This window comes from Scyliorhinus canicula, chromosome 8 (assembly GCF_902713615.1).
Source record: "Scyliorhinus canicula chromosome 8, sScyCan1.1, whole genome shotgun sequence".
Taxonomy (NCBI): Eukaryota; Metazoa; Chordata; class Chondrichthyes; order Carcharhiniformes; family Scyliorhinidae; genus Scyliorhinus; species Scyliorhinus canicula.
Window position 1 is genome coordinate 126167561 of NC_052153.1, and position 23051 is coordinate 126190611.

Below are 23051 nucleotides of genomic sequence, written 5' to 3' on the forward strand. Positions count from 1 at the left end.
TTCCGCACTTAACTAGCTCTGGAAGCACCTATTTTTTGATTCGTGAATAAACATTATGTACTTGGGAGAAGAAGGAGAACTCCTCTCAATGTGTGAACCGCCATGGGTCTACTGCCCTCATCTGCTCCATGAATAAGCTGAGTTCTTTTGCCACGTTGGAGGTCTTTGGGATTCGATCTGTCCGTCCGTGGGTCCTGTGTACAGTTTTTTAAAAATATATAAATTTTTAGAGTACCCAATTGATTTTTTTTCAATTAAGGAGCAATTTAGCGTGGCAGATCCACCTAGCCGGCACATATTTGGGTTATGGGGGTGAAACCCACGCAGAGACGGGAAGAATGTGCAAACTCCATACGGACAGTGACCCAGAGCTGCGATCAAACCTGAGACCTAGGTGCCGTGAGGCCACTGCGCCCCCGGTCCTGTGCACAGTAATATCCCCCCACGATCAGTCGGTGTATGCCTATGTCGGAGATTTCCATCACAGTCTTCTTTATAAACTCTGTGTCGTCCAAGTTGGGAGCGTACACATTCACCAGTACTACCGGTGCCCCGTCCAGGGCACCGCTGACCATGACGTACCGTCCTTCTGGGTCCGTAAACGTCCTTTTCGCCATTAACTACGTCCTCTTATTGAACTGAATGGTTACCTCCCCAGCTCTCGCCTTATAGCAGGAATGGTAGGTCTGTCCCACTCAGCCCTTCCTTACCTCCAGTAGGTCCTTCTCTCTCAGTTACGTCTCTTGGAGGAAGACCAAATCGGGCTGCAAACTTTTCAGGTGGGCAAAGACTCTGGATGTCTTCACTGGGCCATTAAGTCCCCTGACATTCCAGGTGACTATCCTGATGGGGTTTTTTTGTCCCGTTTCTGCAGGATCAACCACACTTACTTGGTCGATGTGTCCCTGAAGTCTGGCGTTTCCTTTTAGGGGGCCGTCCAAGGTGGCTACGGGCACTTTGCTGCCTGTGAGGTCGAGCCCCTGCACTCTGGGGTTTCCCTTTGTCCAGGGGGCACCCAACTTGTCCGCCAACTGTGAGTACGCCATGTGGGTGAGCCCCTGCTCTCTGGGGTTTCTCTTTGTTCAGGAACCCTTCAAAGTGATTGCTTGCAGCACCATTTTGTTCTAGTCTTTACCCGTCTCTTTCTTGTGAAAATCCCATGCAAAGTGGTCGGTATGGCGATGTGTCACAGTTGGCAGTACAGAATGTAAAAAATAAACATTAAGCATTAAGAGTCTCTTCCTGTGAGTGCTTTATCATTGTCCCTGCTAGTCTGCTCTCTGAGACAAACTTGTACGCGTCCAGAGGGGCCATGAAGAAGTGCTCACTGCCTTGGAATGTGACCCAGAGCTTGGCTGGGTACAGCATCCCAAACCTTACGCCGATTTTGCACTCTATTAAATTTGGCCCGACGCATGGTCAGGTCGGCTCCAATGTCCTGATAAATCCGAATCCAGTGGTCTTACCAGTTAGTTTTTGGTTTGTCTCGCCCAGTGCAGGATTCATTCCGGTAATAGGTACCAGTGCACCTTGCCGATTATCGCCCATGGCTGTTCCCCGGCTTTGGGTGAAGCGACCAGTGCGCTCTGACGATTTCTGGTGGGTTCCCACCAGGTTGCCCAGCACTTGGGCCACATAGTCTGTGGGGTTCCTTACTTCAATCCCCTCTGGTAGGCCCACGATTCGTAGGTTTTGACGCTTCGACTGGTTCCCCTGCTCTTCGACTTTCCCTCTCTGGTTCCCCTGGGTCGTGACCAGCCTGGCCACCTCCTTCTCCAGGGTGATGATCCAGTCACCCTGGTCCATTGCAGCTTTTTACAGCTCCTTGATAGTTTCCTCCTGGCCTTCCAGGTGCTTTTCCATCTTATCCAGGGCCACCTGCATGGTCAACAGAGCTTTGGCAACTGCAACCTTCACTGCAACTTGAATGTCCGACATCATTTCTTCCCGATGCTTCTCAATTCTCCTGAGAGAAACATCCTCCACCCATCTCCTGATGTGGGACGGCTTCGCGTGCGGTGGGCCAGTCTGGCGAAGCCCAAGTCCCGCCGCCTTGTGTCAGCCGTCTCAGCTGCTTGCTTATCCAGGCTTTTTTCTGCTACTAGTTTCCACCCTTCCTCTGGAGTGGCTGCCGTTTGGCATTTGTCTCTCCTTGTCGTGTTGTGGTAGTGACGTGGGGATATTTTTTAGTGTTAGTGGGTGTTTATCGGGCAAAAAGAACCTATTTTTCAGGTTTGGGGGAGGAGAGCCACCTGATTTGCGACTTCTCAGCACATCCTCAGCTCCGGAAGTATCCAGCTTATTATTGTAAATGCCAAATGTATGTATTCCTTTTCGATTCACTTTTAATCGCTTGTGGATAAGTGTTGGCACTGATGTGCTGAATGCCCATTTTCCACATAAGTTAGACTGTATTGTAACTCACTATTTCCTAATGACTCCAAATAGGGAATCTCCTTTCCTATCTGTCTTGTTTTGTCTTTCAGTTCGTAGGCAATTTAACCCAAACTTGTCATCGCTTTGCCTTATTTTCTTCATACCTTTGTGTACTACACTATGGCTTTGATGTTTCCTGTAGATTTCTCAATTTGAAGAGAATTTAATTGTCAAGTGCCTTTTCACACATGTGATTTCAGTGAGAAATTTTTGACTGGAAAGAATTGCTAGATTTTAGCAGAATACAGGTTTGTGGTAACCCATATGGCCCAATGCATTTGCACATTTCCCTGAGAGAGTTGTCCATTTAAATCCATCCCTTTTCCCCTCCCAAAGCTCAGAAAATGTTTCTTTTTAAAATATTTAGCCATGATGCATTCTTCTAGCACTGTTTCCCATAGAGCGTCCAATGTGCTCACAGTCCTCTCCAAATTAAAAAGAATTTTCTGAATTTCTTCCTTCATCCTTTTTGTGGTGATTTTCAGCTGAAACACCCTAGTTTTTTAATTTATTCATTCATGGGATATGGGTGTCGCTGGCGGGGCCAGCATTTTTTGCCCTTCTCTGAGGTCTTTAAGAGTCAACCACATTGCTGTGGGTCTGGAGTCACATGTGCGCCAGACCAGGTAAGGATGACAGATTTCCTTCCTTAAAGGACATTGGTGAACTAGATGGGTTTTCACAACGATCAACAATGGCTTCATGGTCGTCACTAGATTTTTAATTCCAGATTTTTTTTATTGAATTCAAATTTTGCCATCTGCCCTGGTGGGATTCAAACCCATGTCCCCAGAGCATTACACTGGGCCTCTGGATTACTAGTCCAGTGACAATACCATTACGCCACTGCCTCCCCATCTGACACTGATTGGACAACATATTTGTCTTACTATTTACTTTATCGAAAACCTGTGCTTTAAACTTCTCCTTGTGCTTACTTAGCAGATAAACATCAAGGCACTAACCACACAAGGGTTTGTAAACACACAAATATGTAGGTTCATTTATTAAGGATTTGGGAAGTTAGTAGCAATATCACACAGTTGGAGAATTTGCTTTCCCCTTTGAGGGGGAAGAGCTGACTGGTGGTGATTTAACCTGCGGATCACCACATCACAGGCGAGGGCAAAGTTGAGAAGGCAGGTCTTCATGTATACAGAATACATAGCCGCACCCACTTCGAGTTGTATCACAGCAATCACCTGTTTTTCCAAATAGCTCCCTTTACAATTAACCATACTTCTTTGCAATATCTGAAAATGCTTATTTATACATTGTGGTATTACCAGTTAAGAAAGTCATAGACTTTTTAAGTCCTTAAAGCGTTTAAAAAAAATTAATTTACGGGATGTGGGCGTCGCAGGTTACGTCAGCATTTATTGTCCATCCCTTGTTGCCCTTCAGAAGGTGGTGGTGAGTTGTCTTCTTGAACCACTGCCGTCCTTGAGGTGTACTTACACCCACTGTGCTGTTAGAGAGGGACTTCCAGGATGTTCTCCCAGCGACAGTAAAGGAACGGCGATATATTTCCAAGTTAGGGTGGTGAGTGACATGGAGGGGAACCTCCAGATGGTGGGACTTCCAGGTATCTGCTGCTCATGACCGATTAGCCGGTAGTGGCTGTGGGTTTGGAAGATGTTGTCTAAGGAACCTTGGTGAGTTACTGCAGTGCATCTTATAGATGGTTCACACAGCTACCACTGTTCGCCGTTGATGGAGGGTTTGAATATTTGTGGAAGGGGAGCAATCAAGCGGGCGCTTTGTCCTAGATGGTGTCGAGCTTCTTGAGTGTGTTTGGAGCTGCACTGATCCAGTCAAGTGGAGAATATTCCATTACGCTCCTGACTTGTGCCTTGTAGCTGGTGGACAGGCTTTTTTTGGGGGGCGTTACTCGCCGTAGGATTCTTGGTCTTTGCCCTGCCCTGGTAGCCGCAGTATTAATGTGGCTAGTCCTGTTCAGTTTATGAGCAATGGTAACCCCCCAGGATGTTGATAGTGTGGGATTCAGCAATGGTAATGCCATTGAATGTCAAGGGGCGGTGGTTAGATCCTCTCCTGTAGGAGATGGCCATTGCCTGGCACTTGTAACTGGCGAATGTAACTTGTCAGCCCAAGCCTGGATATTGTTCACCTCTTGCTGAATTTGGACATTGACTGCTTCATTATCTGAGGAGTCACGAATGATGCTGAGCATTGTGCAGTCATCAGTAAACATCCCCACTTCTGACCTTATGATGGAAGGGAGGTCATTAATGAACAAGCTGAAGATGTTGGGCATAGAAGGGTATTGGTGGTCTGATTATATGCCCTGACTTGGTGACTGTAATGGAAGCTTACAGTTGTTGAATTTTCTCAGTGTCCTGAAGGAGTGTCACGCTTGGTTGTTGCTTTGGATTTTCCCTTGGATCTTGTGCAGGATGCAGTGGAGTTGCACAGTAATTGGGGATTTGGCAGTCCTGTATTCCATCTCTCAGTTGCACCATTGGTTGCGATGACTTCCGCTTTGGACAGATCCGTGTCATTTCAGCTGGTTGTGTGCCTTCTGTGTGATGCTTAATTTGAACCTGTTGTGCTATCTTTAAACTTGGTAACTTTTAGATTTGGATTGGGTTTATTGTCACGTGTATTGAGGTACAGTGAAAAGTATTGTTCTGCGGTACAGTCCAGGCAGATCGTTACATACATAAAAAACAAACGGCATACAACAGATACACAATGTAAATATTACCTACATATCAGGTGAAGCATACGGAGTGTAGTACTACTCAGCAGAGAAGATGCATGGAGAGAGCAGTTCTATCCATAAGATGGTCATTTAGGAGTCTGGTAACAGCGGGGAAGAAGCTGTTTTTTGAACCTGTTAGTGCATATTCTCAGACCTTTGTATCTCCTGCCCGATGGAAGAGGTTGGAAGAGAGAATAACCCGGGTGGGAGGGGTCTTTGATTATGCTGCCCGTTTTCCCAAGGCAGTGGGAGATGTATTCTGAGTCAATGGATGGGAGGCGGGTTTGTGTGATGGACTGGGCTATGTTCACAACCCTCTAGTTTTGGGCCGTTATCAAGCTGTGATGCAGCCAGATAGGATGCTTTCATTTTGCATCTGCATTCCTGTCATGCATGTCTTTTGTTCTTCCCTCTTTTTTTCCAAAAGTATTTTCTGGCTTTTTAAACGGTAGATTGATGAAAACTCGGTAGATGTATTCACATTGGTCTGCCAAAGATGAGTTCCAATGGTGATGAAATGGTTGCTACATGGTGTAGATCTAGATTGGTGTCTCTGCACTTCAAGAGTTAAAATATTTTAACCATACAAATTATCCTTCCAGCCATGTCGTTAGATCTGGAGATGAAATAGTGTGATCAATTCCCCACTCTCTCGTGTCTCTGAATGGCTTACCAGCAAATTGATGACGCTTAATCTGAGTTTATCTCTCTGGATGCCCAAATAAACTGAAAATAAAACGAGTGTGTGCTCCAGTTGTACTTGATGTATGATAGGTTACTTAGAAAAGTAAACTATGACGGCGATGAGGACCCGGGTTTGAATCCCGGCCCTGGGTCACTGTCCGTGTGGAGTTTGCACATTCTCTCCGTGTCTGCGTGGGTCTCACCCCACAAACCCAAAAAGGTGTGTAGGGTAGGTGAATTAGCTATGCTAAATTGCCCCTTAATTGGGGAAAAAGGAATTGGGTACTCCAAATTTATATTTTTTAAATGGAAGCGCTCGGAAGCGGTCTTGGCAGGTTGACCTGCAATTCTGGGCCTTTGGTTTCTACCAGTAGAATATTTGTGACATCTAAAATGACCAATTGTATTTATATTTAGCGTGATGGATCCAAACCATGGAATTAGGAAGCCACAATATGGGTTTGACCATGGTCTTCCACATCTGTGGATACATTGTTCAATAAGATTTAGGAGCAGAATTAGGCCATTTGGCCCATCGAGTCTGCTCTGCCATTCTATCATGGCTGATATGTTCCTCATCTGCCTACAATGCTACAGACCAAGAGATGGATTGCAAAATCAGCCAGAGCATTTTCCCCCTAGGACACATGACCTAGGAACAGGAGTAGGCAATTTAGCCTCAATGTGACCATGGCTGATCCCATCTTGGCCTCAACTCCACCGTCCTGACTATTCTCCATAACCCTTCAACACATTACCAATTAAAAATCTGTCTAACTCCTCAAATTTACCCACTGTCCCTGCATTCACCGCACTCTGGGGTTGCGAATTCCACAGATCCACAATCCTTTGGGAGAAGTAGTTTCTCCTCAAATCTGTTTTAAATTTGCTTCCTCTTATTCTAAGATTTTGACCTCTCGTTTTAGAATGCCCCACAAGAGGAAGCATAATAATTTTTATTACTGTGAAATCTATGAGCATTTGCTCCACGTCTACTTTATCCATACCTTTTAGCATCTTGTATACCTCAGTTAGATCTCCCCTCATTCTTCTAAACTCCAGAGAGTATAGGCCTAAACTGTTCTATCTCTCCTCGTACGTCAAACCCCATATCTCTGGAATCAATCTAGTGAACCTCCTCTGAACTGCCACTACATCTTTCTTCAGATGAGGGGACCAAAACTGTGCACAATACTCCAGGTGCAGTCTTACCAATGTCTTGTATAGCTGCAACAACAATTCCTTACCTTTATACTCCATTCCTTTTGCTATAAATGCCAACATTCATCATAGAATTTACAGTGCAGAAGGAGGCCATTCAGCCCATCGAGTCTGCACCGGCCCTTGGAAAGAGCACCCTACCCAAGGTCAACACTTCCACCCTATCCCCATAACCCAGTAACCCCACCCAACACTAAGGGCAATTTTGGACACTGAGGGCAATTTTTTTATCATGGCCAATCCACCTAACCCGCACATCTTTGGACTGTGGGAGGAAACCGGAGCACCCGGAGGAAACCCACGCACACATGGGGAGGATATGCAGACTCCGCACAGGCAGTGACCCAAGCCGGAATCGAACCTGGGACCCTGGAGCTGTGAAGCGATTGTGCTATCCACAATGCTACCGTGCTGCATCAGTCATCGCTCTGGCCACCACCCTCAACCAGGCCGGCTGGCCCGTGGCATTCTTTTCCTTATTATCTGCATGCTTCTTTTCTGTGACTCATGCATGAGGACACCCAGATCCCTCTGTATCGGAGCACCTAAAAGTCACAGACATAATAAATTGCCTTTACATTTTTTTCAACCAAAATGCATGACTACACACGTATCCACATTAAGCTCCATTTGCCACATTTTGGCCCACTCTCCTAATCTACCTGTATCCATTTGTATGGTTCCTATTTCCTCATTGCAACTTACTTTCCCCCTCTTTTTGTGTCATCTGCAAATTTGGTGATAGAACCTTCAATTCCTGTACCCAAGTCGTTAATATAGATTGTAAATAGCTGGGGCCCCAAGGACCAAACTCTTTGGCGTCCCACTAGTTACATCTTGCCATCCAGGAAAAGACCCATTCATCCCGACTCTGTCTCCTGTCCATCAGCCAGTCTTCTGTCCAAGCTACTAAGTTACCCCTAATTCCACGTGATCTCCCCTTGTGAATTAACCTTCTGTGCGGCACCTTCTGGACGTCCAGATGTACCGCTTCTACAGGATACCCATTATCTTCGAAGAACTCAAGAAAATTAGTCAAATATGATTTGCCCTTCATAAAACCATGCTGACCCTGATGTATATCGCTTTGACTTTCCAAATGTCCTGATATTACGTCCTTGATAATTGATTCTAACAATTTTCCAGCAACAGATGTTAAACTAACTGGTCTGTAATTTCCGACATTCTGCCTCCCTCCCTTTTGAAAAAGGGCATAACATTAGCATTTAAAGTAAAAATGAAGTAATCTTTATTGTCACAAGTAGGCTTACATTAACACTGCAATGAAGTTACTGTGAAAAGCCCCTAGTCACCACATTCCGGAGCCTGTTCAGGTACAGTGAGGGAGAATTCAGAATGTGCAAATTACCAAACAGCACATCTTTTGGGACTTGTGGGAGGAAACCTACACAGATGCGGGGAGAATGTGCACACAGACAGTGACCCAAGCCGGGAATTGAACCTGGAACTGTGAAGCAACAGTGCTACCCACTGTACTACCGTGCTGCCTTCTTTTTTTCCAATCCACTGGAACCTTTCCCATATCCATGGAATTTTGGAATATCATAGCCAACGGATCCATTATTTCTGCTGCCACTTCCTTTAACACCCTTGGATATAGGCCATCAGGCCCTGGGGACCTGCCTGCCCTCAATCCCAAACGTTTGTTGAGTACTGTTTCCCTATTGATGCTGATTGTTCCTAGTTCCATCCTTTCTATTACCCCTGAATTGCCCATTCCTATAGGAATGGTAGTAGTGTCCTCCACCGTGAAAACTGAGGCAAGGTATTGAATTAGCATCTCTCCATTTCTGTGTTCCCCACTATTACCTCACCCGTTTCCTCTTCAACTGGGACCAACATTCAACAGAGCGACTCTTCCCTTTTATGTACCTGTAGAAGCTTTTGCTATGCTTTTTGATATTCTGTGCTAGTTTTTCCCCGTGATTTACCGAAGCTTTTTTAAATTACTTTTTTAGTGTACCTTTGTTTATGTTTGAAAGTTTCCCAATCTTCCAGCCTGTCACTGGCCTTTGCAATATGATGTAACTTAGTTTTTGGCTTTATAATGTCCTTGACATCCTAGTTTAGCCATGAATATTTTTTTACCCCACTTCCCATCTTTCTTCCTCAATGGGATATATTTTAGTTGTGAGAAATTGAGTATCTCCTTAAACAACTGCCACTGCACACCAGCTTCCCTACCTTTTAGCCTTCCTGCCCAATCTGTCCTCAAGCTTATGCAATATCCTTTGTTTAATTCCAGAACACTGGAATTAAGTGTGGGACTCCACTTTCTCGCCCCAAACTGAATCTTAAATACTATGGTCATTACTCCCTAGTGGATCCTCAACTCTGAGGTCATTGATTAATCCCGCCTCATTACAGAATACCAAATTGAGAGTAGTCTCATTCCTGGTTGGTTCCCCAACATACTGTTCCAGGAAACAATCTCTAATGCATTCAATGAATTTGTAGAATTCCTTGTAGAAATCTCAGAGGCACTTGTCCCTGTGTTTATTTTTTGCCAGCAGCAAATGTTTATCAACTTTCTGAGGACAGATGATCTGTATCGTAGCACTGATGGTGCAATGACTCCTGTGTGTTCTGAGACATGGACTGCGACTCGATCATCAGTGCATTGCCTGTTTGGTCACCAATTCATGTGTTTTTTCTTATGGAATTTGGTGTTAGCATTGTTGCTGCTCAAGGTATTGCTTTTTTAGGGTCGACTTGAGCCTTTGCATGACTTCTCGTAGCTCCTTTGGCCGTTACTCTTTGGTATTGCTGCTAACATTGACCCTATTTGTCACATGTCTTGCAGTAATCAGGAAATGCTATGCATCTTTTTGGTGCATGCCAAATCTGCGCCTTCCACATGTAGTCTTGTGTTTGGCTAATATGGTTAATGTTGATGGGTGGGGTTACTCACTAGACCTGTAAATGTTGACCTGTAATACTGTAATCGGCTCATACTTTTGTCCATCTTCTGAGTATTTTATTGATGCTGCACTTTGTCGTTAGAACATAGAACACTACAGCGCAGTACTGGCCCTTCGGCCCTCGATGTTGCGCCGACCTGTGAAACCATCTGAAGCCTATCTGACCTACACTATTCCATTTTCATCCATATGTCTATCCAGTGACCACTTAAATGCCCTTAAAGTTGGCGAGTCTACTACTGTTGCAGGCAGGGCGTTCCACACCCCTACTACTCTCTGAGTAAAGAAACTGCCTCTGACATCTGTCCTATATCTATCACCCCTCAATTTAAAGCTATGTCCCCTCGTGTTGGTCATCACCATCCGAGGAAAAAGACTCTCACTGTCCACCCTATCTAACCCTCTGACTATCTTATATGTCTCTATTAAGTCACCTCTCAGCCTTCTCCTCTCTAACGAAAACAACCTCAATTCCCTGAGCCTTTCCTCGTAAGACCTTCCCTCCATACCAGGCAACATCCTAGTAAATCTCCTCTGAACCCTTTCCAAAGCTTCCACATCCTTCCGATAATGTGGTGACCAGAACTGCACGCAGTACTCCAGGTGCGGCCGCACCAGAGTTATGTACAGCTGCAGCATGACCTTGTGGTTCCGAAACTCAATCCCCCTGCTTATAAAGGCTAGCACACCATATGCCTTCTTAACAGCCCTATTAACCTGGGTGGCAACTTTCAGGGATTTATGTACCTGGATGCCGAGATCTCTCTGTTCATCTACACTACCAAGAATCTTGCCATTAGCCCAGTACTCTGCATTCCTGTTACTCCTTCCAAAGTGAACCACCTCACACTTTTCCGCATTAAACTCCATCTGCCACCTCTCAGCCCAGCTCTGCAGCTTATCTATGTCCCTCTGTATCCTATAACATCCTTCAGCACTATCCACAACTCCACCGACCTTCGTGTCATCTGCATCGTTGTCCCTCAGTTCTTTTTGAAATGTGCCTAATGAAGTAGACACAATCACTAATTTGATGATTCTCTCTGTTGGCTCTGCTTCTGAAAAATCACAGTAGGCACCATTTTTTCTGCACAGACTGATAAAAAGATTGATAGATTCCTTCGGCTTTTGATGGTATGACAAAACACTCCAGGTAAATAATACAGAAATTCAATTTGACCCTAACCTAGTCTTCCAAAGTTGTCCAAATCTTTTTTCGATCTTTTGGTCGCTTTCTCTGAACCTGAATCTGTTGAGCTTCTATGAACCTTAATTTCAATGGCTCAAATGAATCTGTATAAGACGTGGCAGAATTAGACCATGCAGCCCATCGGGTCTGCTCCGCCGTTCAGTCATGGCTGATATGTTTCTCATCTCCATTGTCCTCACAACCCCAGACCCCTTTATTAATCAAGAACCTATCTATCTCTGTCTTAAAGACGCTCAGTGATTTGGCCTCCACAGCCTTTTGATGCAATGAGTTCTACAGATTCACCACTCTCTGGCTGAAGAGATTCCTCTTCTTAGTTTTAAAGAAATGTCTCTTTCGTCTGAGGCTGTGGCCTCGGGTTCTAGTTTTTCCTACTAGTGGAGGCATTCTCTACCCATCCACTCTATCTAGGCCTCTCGGTATCCTGTTCGTTTCAATAAGATACCCCCCCCCCCCTCATCCTTCTAAACCGCAACGAGTATAGGCCCAGAGTCCTCAATCGCTCCTCATATGGCAAGCTCCTCATTCCAGGGATCATTCTTGTGAACCTTCTCTAGACCCTTTCCAATGCCTGCTTGGTATGCTTAACAGGTTTGGACACAACCTAGTTGATAAAACATAATTGTTTAGCATCCGTTTTAAATTCAGGATAGGTTGGCCACCTTCCAATTTAAGATGGGAATTTTGTGGATAACACAACACAAGAACTAGGAGGAGACCATTGAGCCTGAGCCACCATTCTGTAAGATCATGACTGAATTGAGGTCTCAACTCCACGATCCTGTCTGCCCCTGAACTGCCCTCTGAAGTAGCCTAGCAAGCTACTCCGTTAAAGGGCAACTGGAGATGAGCAGATGCTCATCTTGCCAGTGACGCCCACATCACAGGAAAGAATACATTTTTAAAATTTATATGTCAGTAAAGGTTAGCACACATTGTTAGGATCCCGACCAGGAACCCAACTATTTTCAATTTGTAAAACTGAGGAAATGTTCCTGCTCCACAGGAGTGAAAATACTAATAGGTATCCTTTATGTTAAAACAAACTTTAATTTAATCACCGAATTAACCACATTAACAACAAAGAAATTACATTACAGTTAACAGTTACAACAGTTCTCAAGTAAAAGAAGAAATCTTAACTTCCTAAATCTGTCACTATATTCCAATTAAGCAAACCAATTATGTTAAATACTATTCATGAATAAAGTTAACAGTGAGGGTTTTACTTGTTTTTCTCTAAGCAGAATCTTTGGAGAGAGAATAATTTTCCATCAGCTAGCTATCTGTAAACAAGTAAATGGTTCTCAAGATCTGTTAGCAGAATACTTCATTGGCAAATAAGTGATTACCTCACTTTTATGACACCTTTACATCACTCTAGCAGTCACACTTTATGCATCTTAACCAGGTTTTTAATAATGTTACTGCAATAAAATGACAATTTCTTGCATTCATAGTAACATGTAGTCAAAAAAGCTAATGGAGAGATGGTCTTTATCTCAAGCAGCTTAGAATACAAGGGGAAGAAACTTATTCTTCAATTGTACAGATCTTATTCAGACCACAGTTGGAGAACATGTGGAAGTCATTGATGGGCCTGGTAAAGTTGGACGCGCTCGAGAGGGCAGAATTAGAGGAGTGCAGAGATCTTAGAGGGTTGAATGGTGGTAAGGATGGAAGAATACTGTACTCGTCCAGTACCATAACCAATCAAAAATTAGTTGCAGGTTGTGGAATGGAATTTTTGAAAGTTGGTAATTTGTGCAGTAGTGCACATACTACACTGTTGACAACCAATGCCCTCTGAAATGACCAAAGATGCAACTTAGCTATAATACTGTACATTGGAACAAAGTTAAAAAAATTAAATTAACTTTTTGACCAGTTAGTTTATTACCAAATTATCAAATACCCGTATTACCAAAAAGCAAAAGATTGGCAATGGTGTGACAACTTAAATTTCAATATACACACTAATCCAATTTGCACATGTATTGTTGACCGGGACCCTCTCTTTAGTTGATTGATTGACACAACACATGATTTTGAATCAAATCACTTCTTTATTGAACACAATATAAAATCCTAATGCTCATCACTACTACAAGAGAGGTTCCATCATACATTGTTTCAAAAGCACATAAATGATTTTACCTTCCTTTGCTACCACTACAAGTTCACAAGCATAGATTAAACTGTTAATACTTATCTGACTACTTTAAAAAAAAATTAGAGTACCCAGTTATTTTTTTCCAATTAAGGGGCAATTTAACGTGGCCAAACCACCTAACCTGCACATCTTTGGGTTATGGAGTAAAACCGCCTCAGGCACGTGAGAATGTACAAACTCCATACGGGCAGTGACCCAGGGTCGAGATCAAACTTGGGTCCTCAGCGTCATAGGCAGCAGTGCTAACTACTGCGCCACTGTGCCACCCTGTATACTTATCTAACTTCTAGTAGTGGACTTGTGGAGGATATCAGTACCCCATCGCACTGGCGAGACTCAAGCAGGGATCGGTCTTCAACCTGGAGGCTTGAGGTTTCTGCTTTCTAAGATGTTATCCCTCAAGATTTTGCTGATGACATCTCTTTGTCTCTCCTTTTTAATCAAATCTCACTGGCACTGATCTCATGCTTCCAGTCATGTATTCACAGGACAGCACTAATCAATCAAATGGTGAAAGGGTCATGACTCACTCAGGAGTCCTATTTCTTCTCAGGAGCACCACACAGAAGTCTGTGTTTAATCACTGTCTGTCCAAGGAATAGCAACAGCCATTGCCCAGTCAGCTCCTGTGCTCACTCACTAGTTGCACATCTTGTTTTTCACTGCAGAGCCCCATTCTTTATGCTGCTCATGCGGATACAGAAATGCGGCCTTTTGAAAATGAAAAATGAAATGAAAATCGCTTATTGTCACGAGTAGGCTTCAATGAAGTTACTGTGAAAAGCCCCTAGTCGCCACATTCCGGTGCCTGTCCGGGTAGGCTGGTACGGGAATCGAACCGTGCTGCTGGCCTGCTTGGTCTGCTTTAAAGGCCAGCGATTTAGCCTGGTGAGCTAAACCAGCCCCCTTTTAACCATCAGGCTTTGATTGTGCCTTTATGAAGACCCATCAGGCTGTAATGTCTCTTTTAATTTGGCCATATTTCCCAGAGGACTCCGGGCCGGGACTACAGTATCATCATTACTTCACTACCGACTAAACACTTAGGCCATCAACATCACCTAAAAGACAAAAGCAGTTCAACGCAAAGCTTCATTGCAAACTCATGGAACTGGGGATGGGTAATAAATGTAGACTTGCTAATATGACCTACATCTTGAGATTCAAAGAAAAATAATTGCACATGGCGATGTTGCTGTTGCTGGCAAGACCAGCATTTATTATCAATCCTTAATTACCCTTGAGATGATGGTGGTGGGAATTTTATCAAAAATAGAAAGCCTGATCCTTTTCCATAAGTGTTTTAAAGTAAATTTTCACTGCTACATATTCAAAATAAATTTGTTTCAAGTTAAAAGTGTTGCTATGACAGGACAGTAGGAAACTGAGGAATAGCGGGACCTTGGGGTGCTTGCCCACAGATTCTGAAGGCGGCAGGCCAGGATAATAGGGTAGTTAAGAAGACATAGAGTCACTTGCCTTTACCAGTTGTGACATGGTATGGTTGTGGGATGGCAAAATACCACAGTAGTTAGCACTGTTGCCTTCACAGCGCCAGGGTCCTAGGTTCGACTCCTGCCTGGGTCACTGTCTGTACGGAGTCTGCACGTTCTCCCTGTATCTGTGTGGGTTTCCGCCGAGTGCTCCGGTTTCCTCCCACAAGTCCCGAAAGACATGCTTATTAGGTAATTTAGACATTCTGAATTCTCCCTCTGTGTACTCGAGCAGGCACCGGAGTATGGTGACTAAGAGATTTTCACAGAAATTTCATTGCAGTGTTAATGTAAGCCGACTTGTGACAATAATAAAGATTATTATTATGATTACAAGAACAGGGATGTTATGTTGGAGTTGTACAAAACTTTGGTTAGGTCACAGCTGGAGTACTGTGTGCAGTTTTGGTTGCCTCACTATAGGAAGGATGATGTGGAGATGTCGCCGGTGGACTGGGGTGGGCGCAGTAAGAAGTCTTACAACACCAAGTTAAACAGGTTTATTTGGAATCACTAGTTTTCGGAGCACAGCTCCTTCACCAAGTGAGTGAAGAGAGGTTACACAAACACACATATAAAGACAAAGCCAGTGATGCAAGATGATACTTTGAATGTGCGTCTTTGCAGGTAATTAAGTCTTTACAAATCCAAATGGTGCGACTGGAAAGAGGGATAATTACAGCCTTCAACACATCATCAATGAAGACGAACATCTTGCCAAGGCCTTCCCTACACCCCTACTACTTGCCTTCAAACAACTGCACAGCCTCAAACAGACCATTGTTTGCAGCAAACTACCCAGCTTTCAGGAGAAAAGTGACCACGACACCACATAACCCTGCCATGACAACCTCTGCAAGACGTGCCAGATCATCGACATGGATACCACCATTACACGCGAGAACAGAACCACCAGGTACGCGGTACATACTCGTGTGACTCGGCCAACGTTGTCTACCTCATGCTGCAGGAAAGGATGCCCCAAGGTGTAGTACGTTGGTGAGACCATGCAGACGCTGCGACAATCACCAAACATGATGTTCCCTTCCAGTCGGGGAGAGCTTCAGCAGTCAAGTGCATTCAACCTCTGATCTTCGGATGTGTTCTCCAAGGTGGCCTTCAGGGCGCACAACAGTGCAGAATCGCCAAGCAGAAACTGATAGCCAAGTTCCGCACGCATGAGTATGGCCTCGAACTGGGATCTTGGATTCATGTCTCACTACATTTAACCCCCCACCATCTGGCCTGGGCTTGCGAAATCCTACTAACTGCCTGGCTTGAGACAACTCACACCTCTTTAACCTATGATTATCCCTCTCCAGTCGCACTGTCTGGACCTGTAAAGACTTAATTACCTGCAAAGGTTTGCATTCAAAGTATCATCTTGCATCATTAGCGTTGTCTTTATAATCTGTGTTTGTCTAACCTATCTCTTCACTCACCTGATTAAGGTGCTACGCTCAGAAAGCACCTTACAATTGTTTTTCATTTAAATTACGTAAGCTGTAGTTTTTGGACTTGTGACAAGTAATTAATTTAGTTCAGTCCTGACTCAATATCGGTCACAACTGGCATGAGAATTAATCTGGGCACTTGATGTTCAATGGGTGGTTCATCTTAAACATTTAGTTAATATTTGTCACTGTTGATCATTAAGAAAGGAAGGAAGTTGGTATGTGTGACATTGCAGTGAAGATGCCAAGGAACATAAACATTTAGGTTATCTCTTTCTGATAACCTTTTGAAATACCTCTAAATTCTGCCCTGATGCAGGCACAACTTTAAATGAGTTCCTATAAAATAAATTGAAATTCTCTGATACTACTTCTGTACATGCATTATCTAAAAATAATGAGCATTTGTGTACAGTAGGGTCATTAATGTCAAGGCGCTTCACATGTGTGTTGTCAAGCAATCTTTGACATAGAGTTGCATAAGGATGTATAAGAGCAGAAAACTAAAGGATTGGTTAGAGATGGGTTTTAAGGAGAGTTTTAAAACAAAAGAGAGGGGAAGCGGTTTATGGAGGTAATTTTAGAGGTGAAGGCAAGGCCACCGATGGTGTCAAGGATAGATTTAGAGGAGCTCAATATCTCGGGTTACAGCGTTTGAGAGGGCAAGGGCATGATTGAAAACAAGGATAAGAATTTTAAAATTGAAGCTTTGCTTAATTGAGAGCCAATGTAGATCAGTGAGCACAGGAGTGCTGAATGAAAGGCTGGGTTATAAACCCAAGAGAATTCTGCTAATGTGGTTACAGATTACAAGACTTTAGTTTATTCAATAGGCCATTGCATTCTGAAGCAAGTTTAACAAGTGTGAGTATATCTTCAGAAGTATATCTTCTCCCACCATTTTTGGTTAACTTTTCCCGTGTGGAAATGATCATCGTCATTTGTCCGGAGCAGGTAGTTCCAAGCTTGAATGTTTGACCTGATTGTACAGCACTATAGTGTCCCTGCCCGTAACAGCTCAAGGAACTTACAGGCTTCCCAGGTGTGATACTTTGCTCATTGTTTTTCCTTTTCCCTGATGTACGATTACGCTGCAGCCTTTAGCTACGGATTTTCAGAATAGGACTTCATAGAATCATAGAATTTACAGTGCAGAAGGAGGCCTTTAGGCCCATTGAGTCTGCACTGGCACTTGGAAAGAGCACCCTACTTAAGCCCACGTCTCCACCCTATCGCAGTAACCCCACCTAATCATTTGGACACTAAGGGGCAATTTAGCATGGCCAATCCACCTAACCTGCGCATCTTTGGACTGTGGGAGGAAACCGGAGCACCCAGAGGAAACCCATGCAGGCACGGGGATAAAATGCAAACTCCACACAGTCACCCGAGGCTGGAATTGGGTCCCGGGTCCCTGGAGCTGTGAGGCAGCAGTGCTAACCACTGTACCACCCTGACTTGTGGGATAAGGCTCAAAGCTCCATCCACCACTTCACAACATTTAAATGATTCGCCACAAAGGATCATAGGCACCACTCTATTGTAGAGAGACAATTGGCTATAGAGCTTGAGGGGAAGCACTGTGTGGGGCAAGACAAACAAGCAGGCCTCCGTGAATTATCTCAACCAATAGAGATTGAAGCTGCACACGCGACATCATTCTGTATCAAACCGTAATTATCTAGCCAACTGAGCTAATTCATAGAATCCCTCAGTGCAGAAGGAGGCCATTTGGTCCATTGAGTCTGCACTGACCCTTCGAATTGACATGGAGTTAATTGCATCAACACTTACTAACATATTAAAATTTTTTGGTGCTATTAAGAAATTTTCTGTTCTACTACAAAATTTTGAATTAAAATTGCTAAATTTGGTTGTGCTGTGATTACGGAACACCAGGACTTGGAGAGAGGACAAGATAAAGCAAGAAAATAATTTAGGCATCGAAAATAATCTCAAGAGATGAGAAATTTAGGACAAAAGTTACTGATACTATTAAGTGCCTTTAATTGAATGCCAGAAATGCTAGGAGCAAAATACTGAAAATAATTGAAAGCAAATGTGGCAGAAGGGAGATCTGATGTCATCGGGATTATACAAATCTTGCTCTTGCGGTAAGATGAAAGTGAATTTAATAGCGATATAGATTGCTAAACAGTGATTAAACAATAGATTGGATATACCGTTTTTTGTATGTGAAATAGTTTGTGAAGGAAAAGATCTAACAATATGGTTGAAAGGTTTAGAAAATGCCAAAGGATGATTTAACAATTGGGTTCCATTACAAATCTGCTAAAATAGGTAAAGGAAGGCAACAGCAGCTTGCATGCTGCGTTTAGCTGGGTGTGCCGCTAATAATATTGACTTATAACAATTGAGTATAAACCGGAAATATGCAATGAAAAGGTGGCAATTGAATGAGCTGGCAAGTGTGGCACAAGACTGCTTCATGACACTGCTTTCGTACCAAATTTTGGAGTGCAGGAGCTCCAAGAAAGTGTGTTGGCCATGCTATTGAATCTCGTAGTTGTTTTCCTATGTATTAATCATGAGTCCCCAAATGGTTTTTTGATTAAAGCGCTCTGTTGCGCTCCAGCAGCACTAGCCCTTGCTGCTTGTCACAGCATGTCATGGACCCTCCCAAAGAGGGGTCCTATCTAGACTTGAAAGCAATTAGATGCCATCTACAATAGGTATTTGAAGGTCAGTAAACCATTGATACAATACAATCAAATGTGAGACTATCTGACGATACGTGTCAGCAAGGGCTGGGATGGAAATGCTTAATTTCAAGAAGGCAAATTTTGATGGAATTGGGGTTGAACTAAAAGAAACAAAGGGCACGTTCCTAAACAAACTTTGAAGAAAGTTGGAAAATATTTTAAATTTGCCAAGATATAAATTTTAAATTTAAACCAGCAGGTTTAGTCAGTGGCGAAAGAGAGAAATCAAAATAGACATCTGGAAGAGAGTTAAAATGTACCAGGGATGTTGGAAATAGATGATTAGAGAGAACTATAGCAAAAATTGCTGTGCCCATAAATACAATAATAGAGGGGTAGTTAAATACATATATATATTTATATATTTTAAAATGGTATCATTGAAGATTGGAATGGCTCAGATATCATGGTTCGATACAATAAATTCACTTGCACTTGTCAATAAATGTGATATAAATCAAGATCTCTGAGATTAACAATCAAACACAATGGGCTGGATTCTCCGCTTGCCGGCACCGATTTCGTAATCGGCGATTGGGCGTAGAATCCCTTTTTACAACCGAAACGGGGGAGGCGTCTGTTTTCGGATTCCCCCCCCCCCCCCCCCCCCCCCCAACAAACGGCGTCATTGGTGAGTACACCGCATGCTGTTGGGATGGCCTCAGGACGTTACCTGAAGGCTCTCCCTGATGAACCGCCACTGATGAGCCAAGTTCACAACGGCGCGGTTCACTTGTGCTCTTCAGTTTTCGTGAACCTCGCGTGGCGGCTGTGTCCTGCGCCGCCACAGTCGAGGTGGAGCTGTGCTGCGGGCTGGGGGGACTGGTGGGGGGTGGCGAGGCAAGGTTGGTGGGGGGGGGGTGTCCGGGGGGTCACTACCTGGCAGGTCGGGTCTGCACGTGGCCGGCACCATATTTTATGGCGCGTCCTATGCAGATCGTCACCAATGACCCGGTCATTCTCCAGCCATTTATGGCGCGGAACCAGGAGTTTTACCCGGCGCCACTGCTAGCCCCTCACCGGTCCCGGAACCGGTGAGGTTAAATCGGTGCCGTAAAATGCCACATTTCCTACCCCGGTGTCGGCACTTAGCTGCAAAATCGGAGAATTCAGCCCAGTATCTTTAGAACCTTTAAGATTTGATTTGTAGAACTAGGCGAATGAATATCTGAACTGAACTTTTCAAGGCCTGGTGTAGACTTGTACCAGTTTACTAAAAGTAAGTTGTTAAAATAAGCTGAAAACAGGTCTCTCTTGCAGACTTGTTATGCATGGTCCTTGTGAAATAGATGTGCATTCATTTCAATGGATGTGATAATCCATTTCTATTGATGAAAATACTTTGGGATTGGAAATTAGTTTTAAGTATGAATTTCACTTTTTTCAATAAAGTTTTTAGTATTGGAATGATAAAATGTAGAAGCACAATCTTCACATGAATGCTCAATATATTTTGGACCTTGGTAAGTTTAGTATTTGTTTTTGTATTGTCCTTTGGGTGTGGGCAATGAGAGAGTCGCATTTGTTGCCTATTTCTGGCCCTTTGAAGGTGGTAGCGAGCCTTGTCGAGCCAATGCTGTCGTTCTACTGGTACTTCCATCATAAGTAGGCCATTCTGAATATTGTGCAAGTGATAGTGAAGGAATAACATGTTCAGATGCTGCTGAAGCATTTCATATGCTGTAGTATCATGAATATTGCCTCTTGTAATATAATTTCATTTCTCTAGTGAAGACTGGCACATGTCTGGTTCTGAGGAGGAGGAAGATGATCGAGAGAAAAGTACCTCAGGAGACAGCGAGTCTGACTACCAGCCCAACAACAAAGTAAAAAGCAGAAAACCCCAGAACAGGTAAAAGTTGAGGTAGTACTCCTGACCAATAATCAGCTGCTCTACCAGAGGCTCACTTAATAGCTTGATCATACAGTAGTTCTTTCACTGGTCTGTGCTATTAACTGATCTGTACTGAGACAATATTAAGGCTTACTGAGTTATGGGAGACAGAAATTAAAAAGGTTTTTCATTCTTGTGCCCTATCCTGTGTCCCTTGTTTTAAGTAAGCATGTGTGGATGTCAAGTGAGCACAAGAATTTATTTTTCGAGAGAGAGAGAGAGAAAGAGAGTGTGTGTGTTATATTTGTATTATGTATTTATTTATATAAATACGGTAGCACAAGTGGATAGCACTGTAGCTTCACAGCGCCAGGGTCCCAGGTTCGCTTCCCCGCTGGGTCACTCTCTGTGCAGAGTATGCACGGTCTCCCGTGCCTGCGTGGGTTTCCTCCGGGTGCTCTGATTTCCTCCCACAGTCCAAAGATGTGCAGGTTAGGTGGATTGACCATGCTAAATTTCCCTTAGTGACCAAAAAAAGGTTAGGAGGGGATTAATGGGTTACGGGGATAGGATGGAAGTGAGAGCTTAAGTGAGTCGGTGTAAACTCGATGGGCCGAATGGCCTCCTTCTGTACTGTATGTTCTATATGCTACTGATAGCAACAAAATGATTTCTGGAATTTTGAGTGAAGAAATTCTCAGAGGGAAACTCTGGTAGGCAGATGGTATTGAAGAGCTGACAGCAGATCACACATTGGTAACGTATTTAGAGACTCCGATGTAATTTGTAAAGTTATTCATAAGCACATAAGAAATTGGAGTCAAAGCAGGCATTTGGCCTTTCAAACCTGATCTGTCATTCAATCAATGGTGGCTGATCTTCTAATAATCTTTATTATTGTCACAAGTAGGCTTACATTAACATACATTAACACCATGATAAAGTTACTGTGAAAAGCCCCTAGTCACCATACTCCGACACCTGTTTGGGTACACAGGGAGAATTCCGAATGTCCAATTCATCTAACATGCGTGTCTTTCGCGACTTGTGGGAGGGCACCTGGAGGAAACTCACACAGAACGTGCAGACTCCGCACAGACAGTGGCCCAGGCTGGGAATCGAACCCGGGTCCCTGGCGCTGTGAAACAACAGTGTTACTGTGGAGCAATATGTTACCGTGTTCCCCTTTAACTCCACCTTCCCACTCAGTTCAATATTTCTTAATTCCCTGTTTTAAATGGTCAACCCCTTATTCTCAGATTATGCCCATGTTCTAGGTTTCTCTGCCCAGAGAAACATTTTCTCAGCATTTACCCTATCAAACCCTTTAAGAATATTCAATTAGATCACCTCTCATTTCTAAACTCCAGGGAATACAGGCCTAGTCGACTCAATCTCTCCTCATAGGACAATCCCCTCATGCAAGGAACCCGTCGAGTGAAGCTTTGTTGCACTCTCTCTATGGTAAGTATATTCTTCCTTAGAAAAGGAGGCCACTTCCGGTGGCGGCAATGCACAGCTGAGCCGCACGTTCGGCGGCTCCCGAGATCAACGGACTTCGGGGCTTTTTTAAAGGCCCCCCAACGGAGCTGAGGAGGCAAATCCCGACGGGGGAAGAGGCCAGGAGTCGCCCCAGTGGCCCCCATGGTCCAGACCAGGAGCGGGGCAGGGAGAGAATCGACGGAAAAAACACCCAGAAAAAATCGGGACCCGAAAAACAAAATGGCGGCCGGCGAAAGCTTCGAGGAGCTGAAGAAGTGGGTCCAGGAGCAGCAGACGACTCTGCTGCGCTGCTTCCAGGAGCTGAAGGTGGAGCTGCTAGAGTCCATCAAGGTAACCAACAGGGAACTGCAGCAGCAGGCCTCCGAAAGGGAGGACTAGGTCGTGGCCGTGGTGGGGAAGGTGGAGATGCATGAGGCACTCCATAAAAGATGGCAGGAGCGGTTCAAGGAGCTGGACAACCGGTCGAGGAGGAAGAATCTACGGATCCTGGGCCTCACGGAGGGGCTGGAGGAGTTGGACCTAGCGGCCTATGTGGTGATGATGCTAAACTCGCTGATGGGGGCTGGGTCCTTCCAGGGGCCCCTGGAGTTGGAGGGGGCCCATAGAATTCTGGCTAGGAGGCCCAAGCCGAACGAGCCGCCGCGGGCGGTGTT

General features: G+C 44.2%; 1 protein-coding gene across 4 annotated transcripts in view; it reads left to right on the forward strand.

The window, feature by feature from the left end:
- Positions 1-23051, forward strand: part of chd1 (chromodomain helicase DNA binding protein 1) — a 258853-nt gene that overhangs the window by 110520 nt on the left and 125282 nt on the right. For 3 of the 4 annotated variants that reach the window (XM_038805193.1, XM_038805194.1, XM_038805192.1), the window contains exon 6: positions 20791-20913. The exons of the other annotated variant lie outside the window; for it this stretch is intronic. In XM_038805193.1, the coding sequence (XP_038661121.1) occupies positions 20791-20913 (123 nt within the window). The remainder of the gene's footprint in view (positions 1-20790; positions 20914-23051) is intronic. 4 annotated transcript variants of the gene reach the window in all.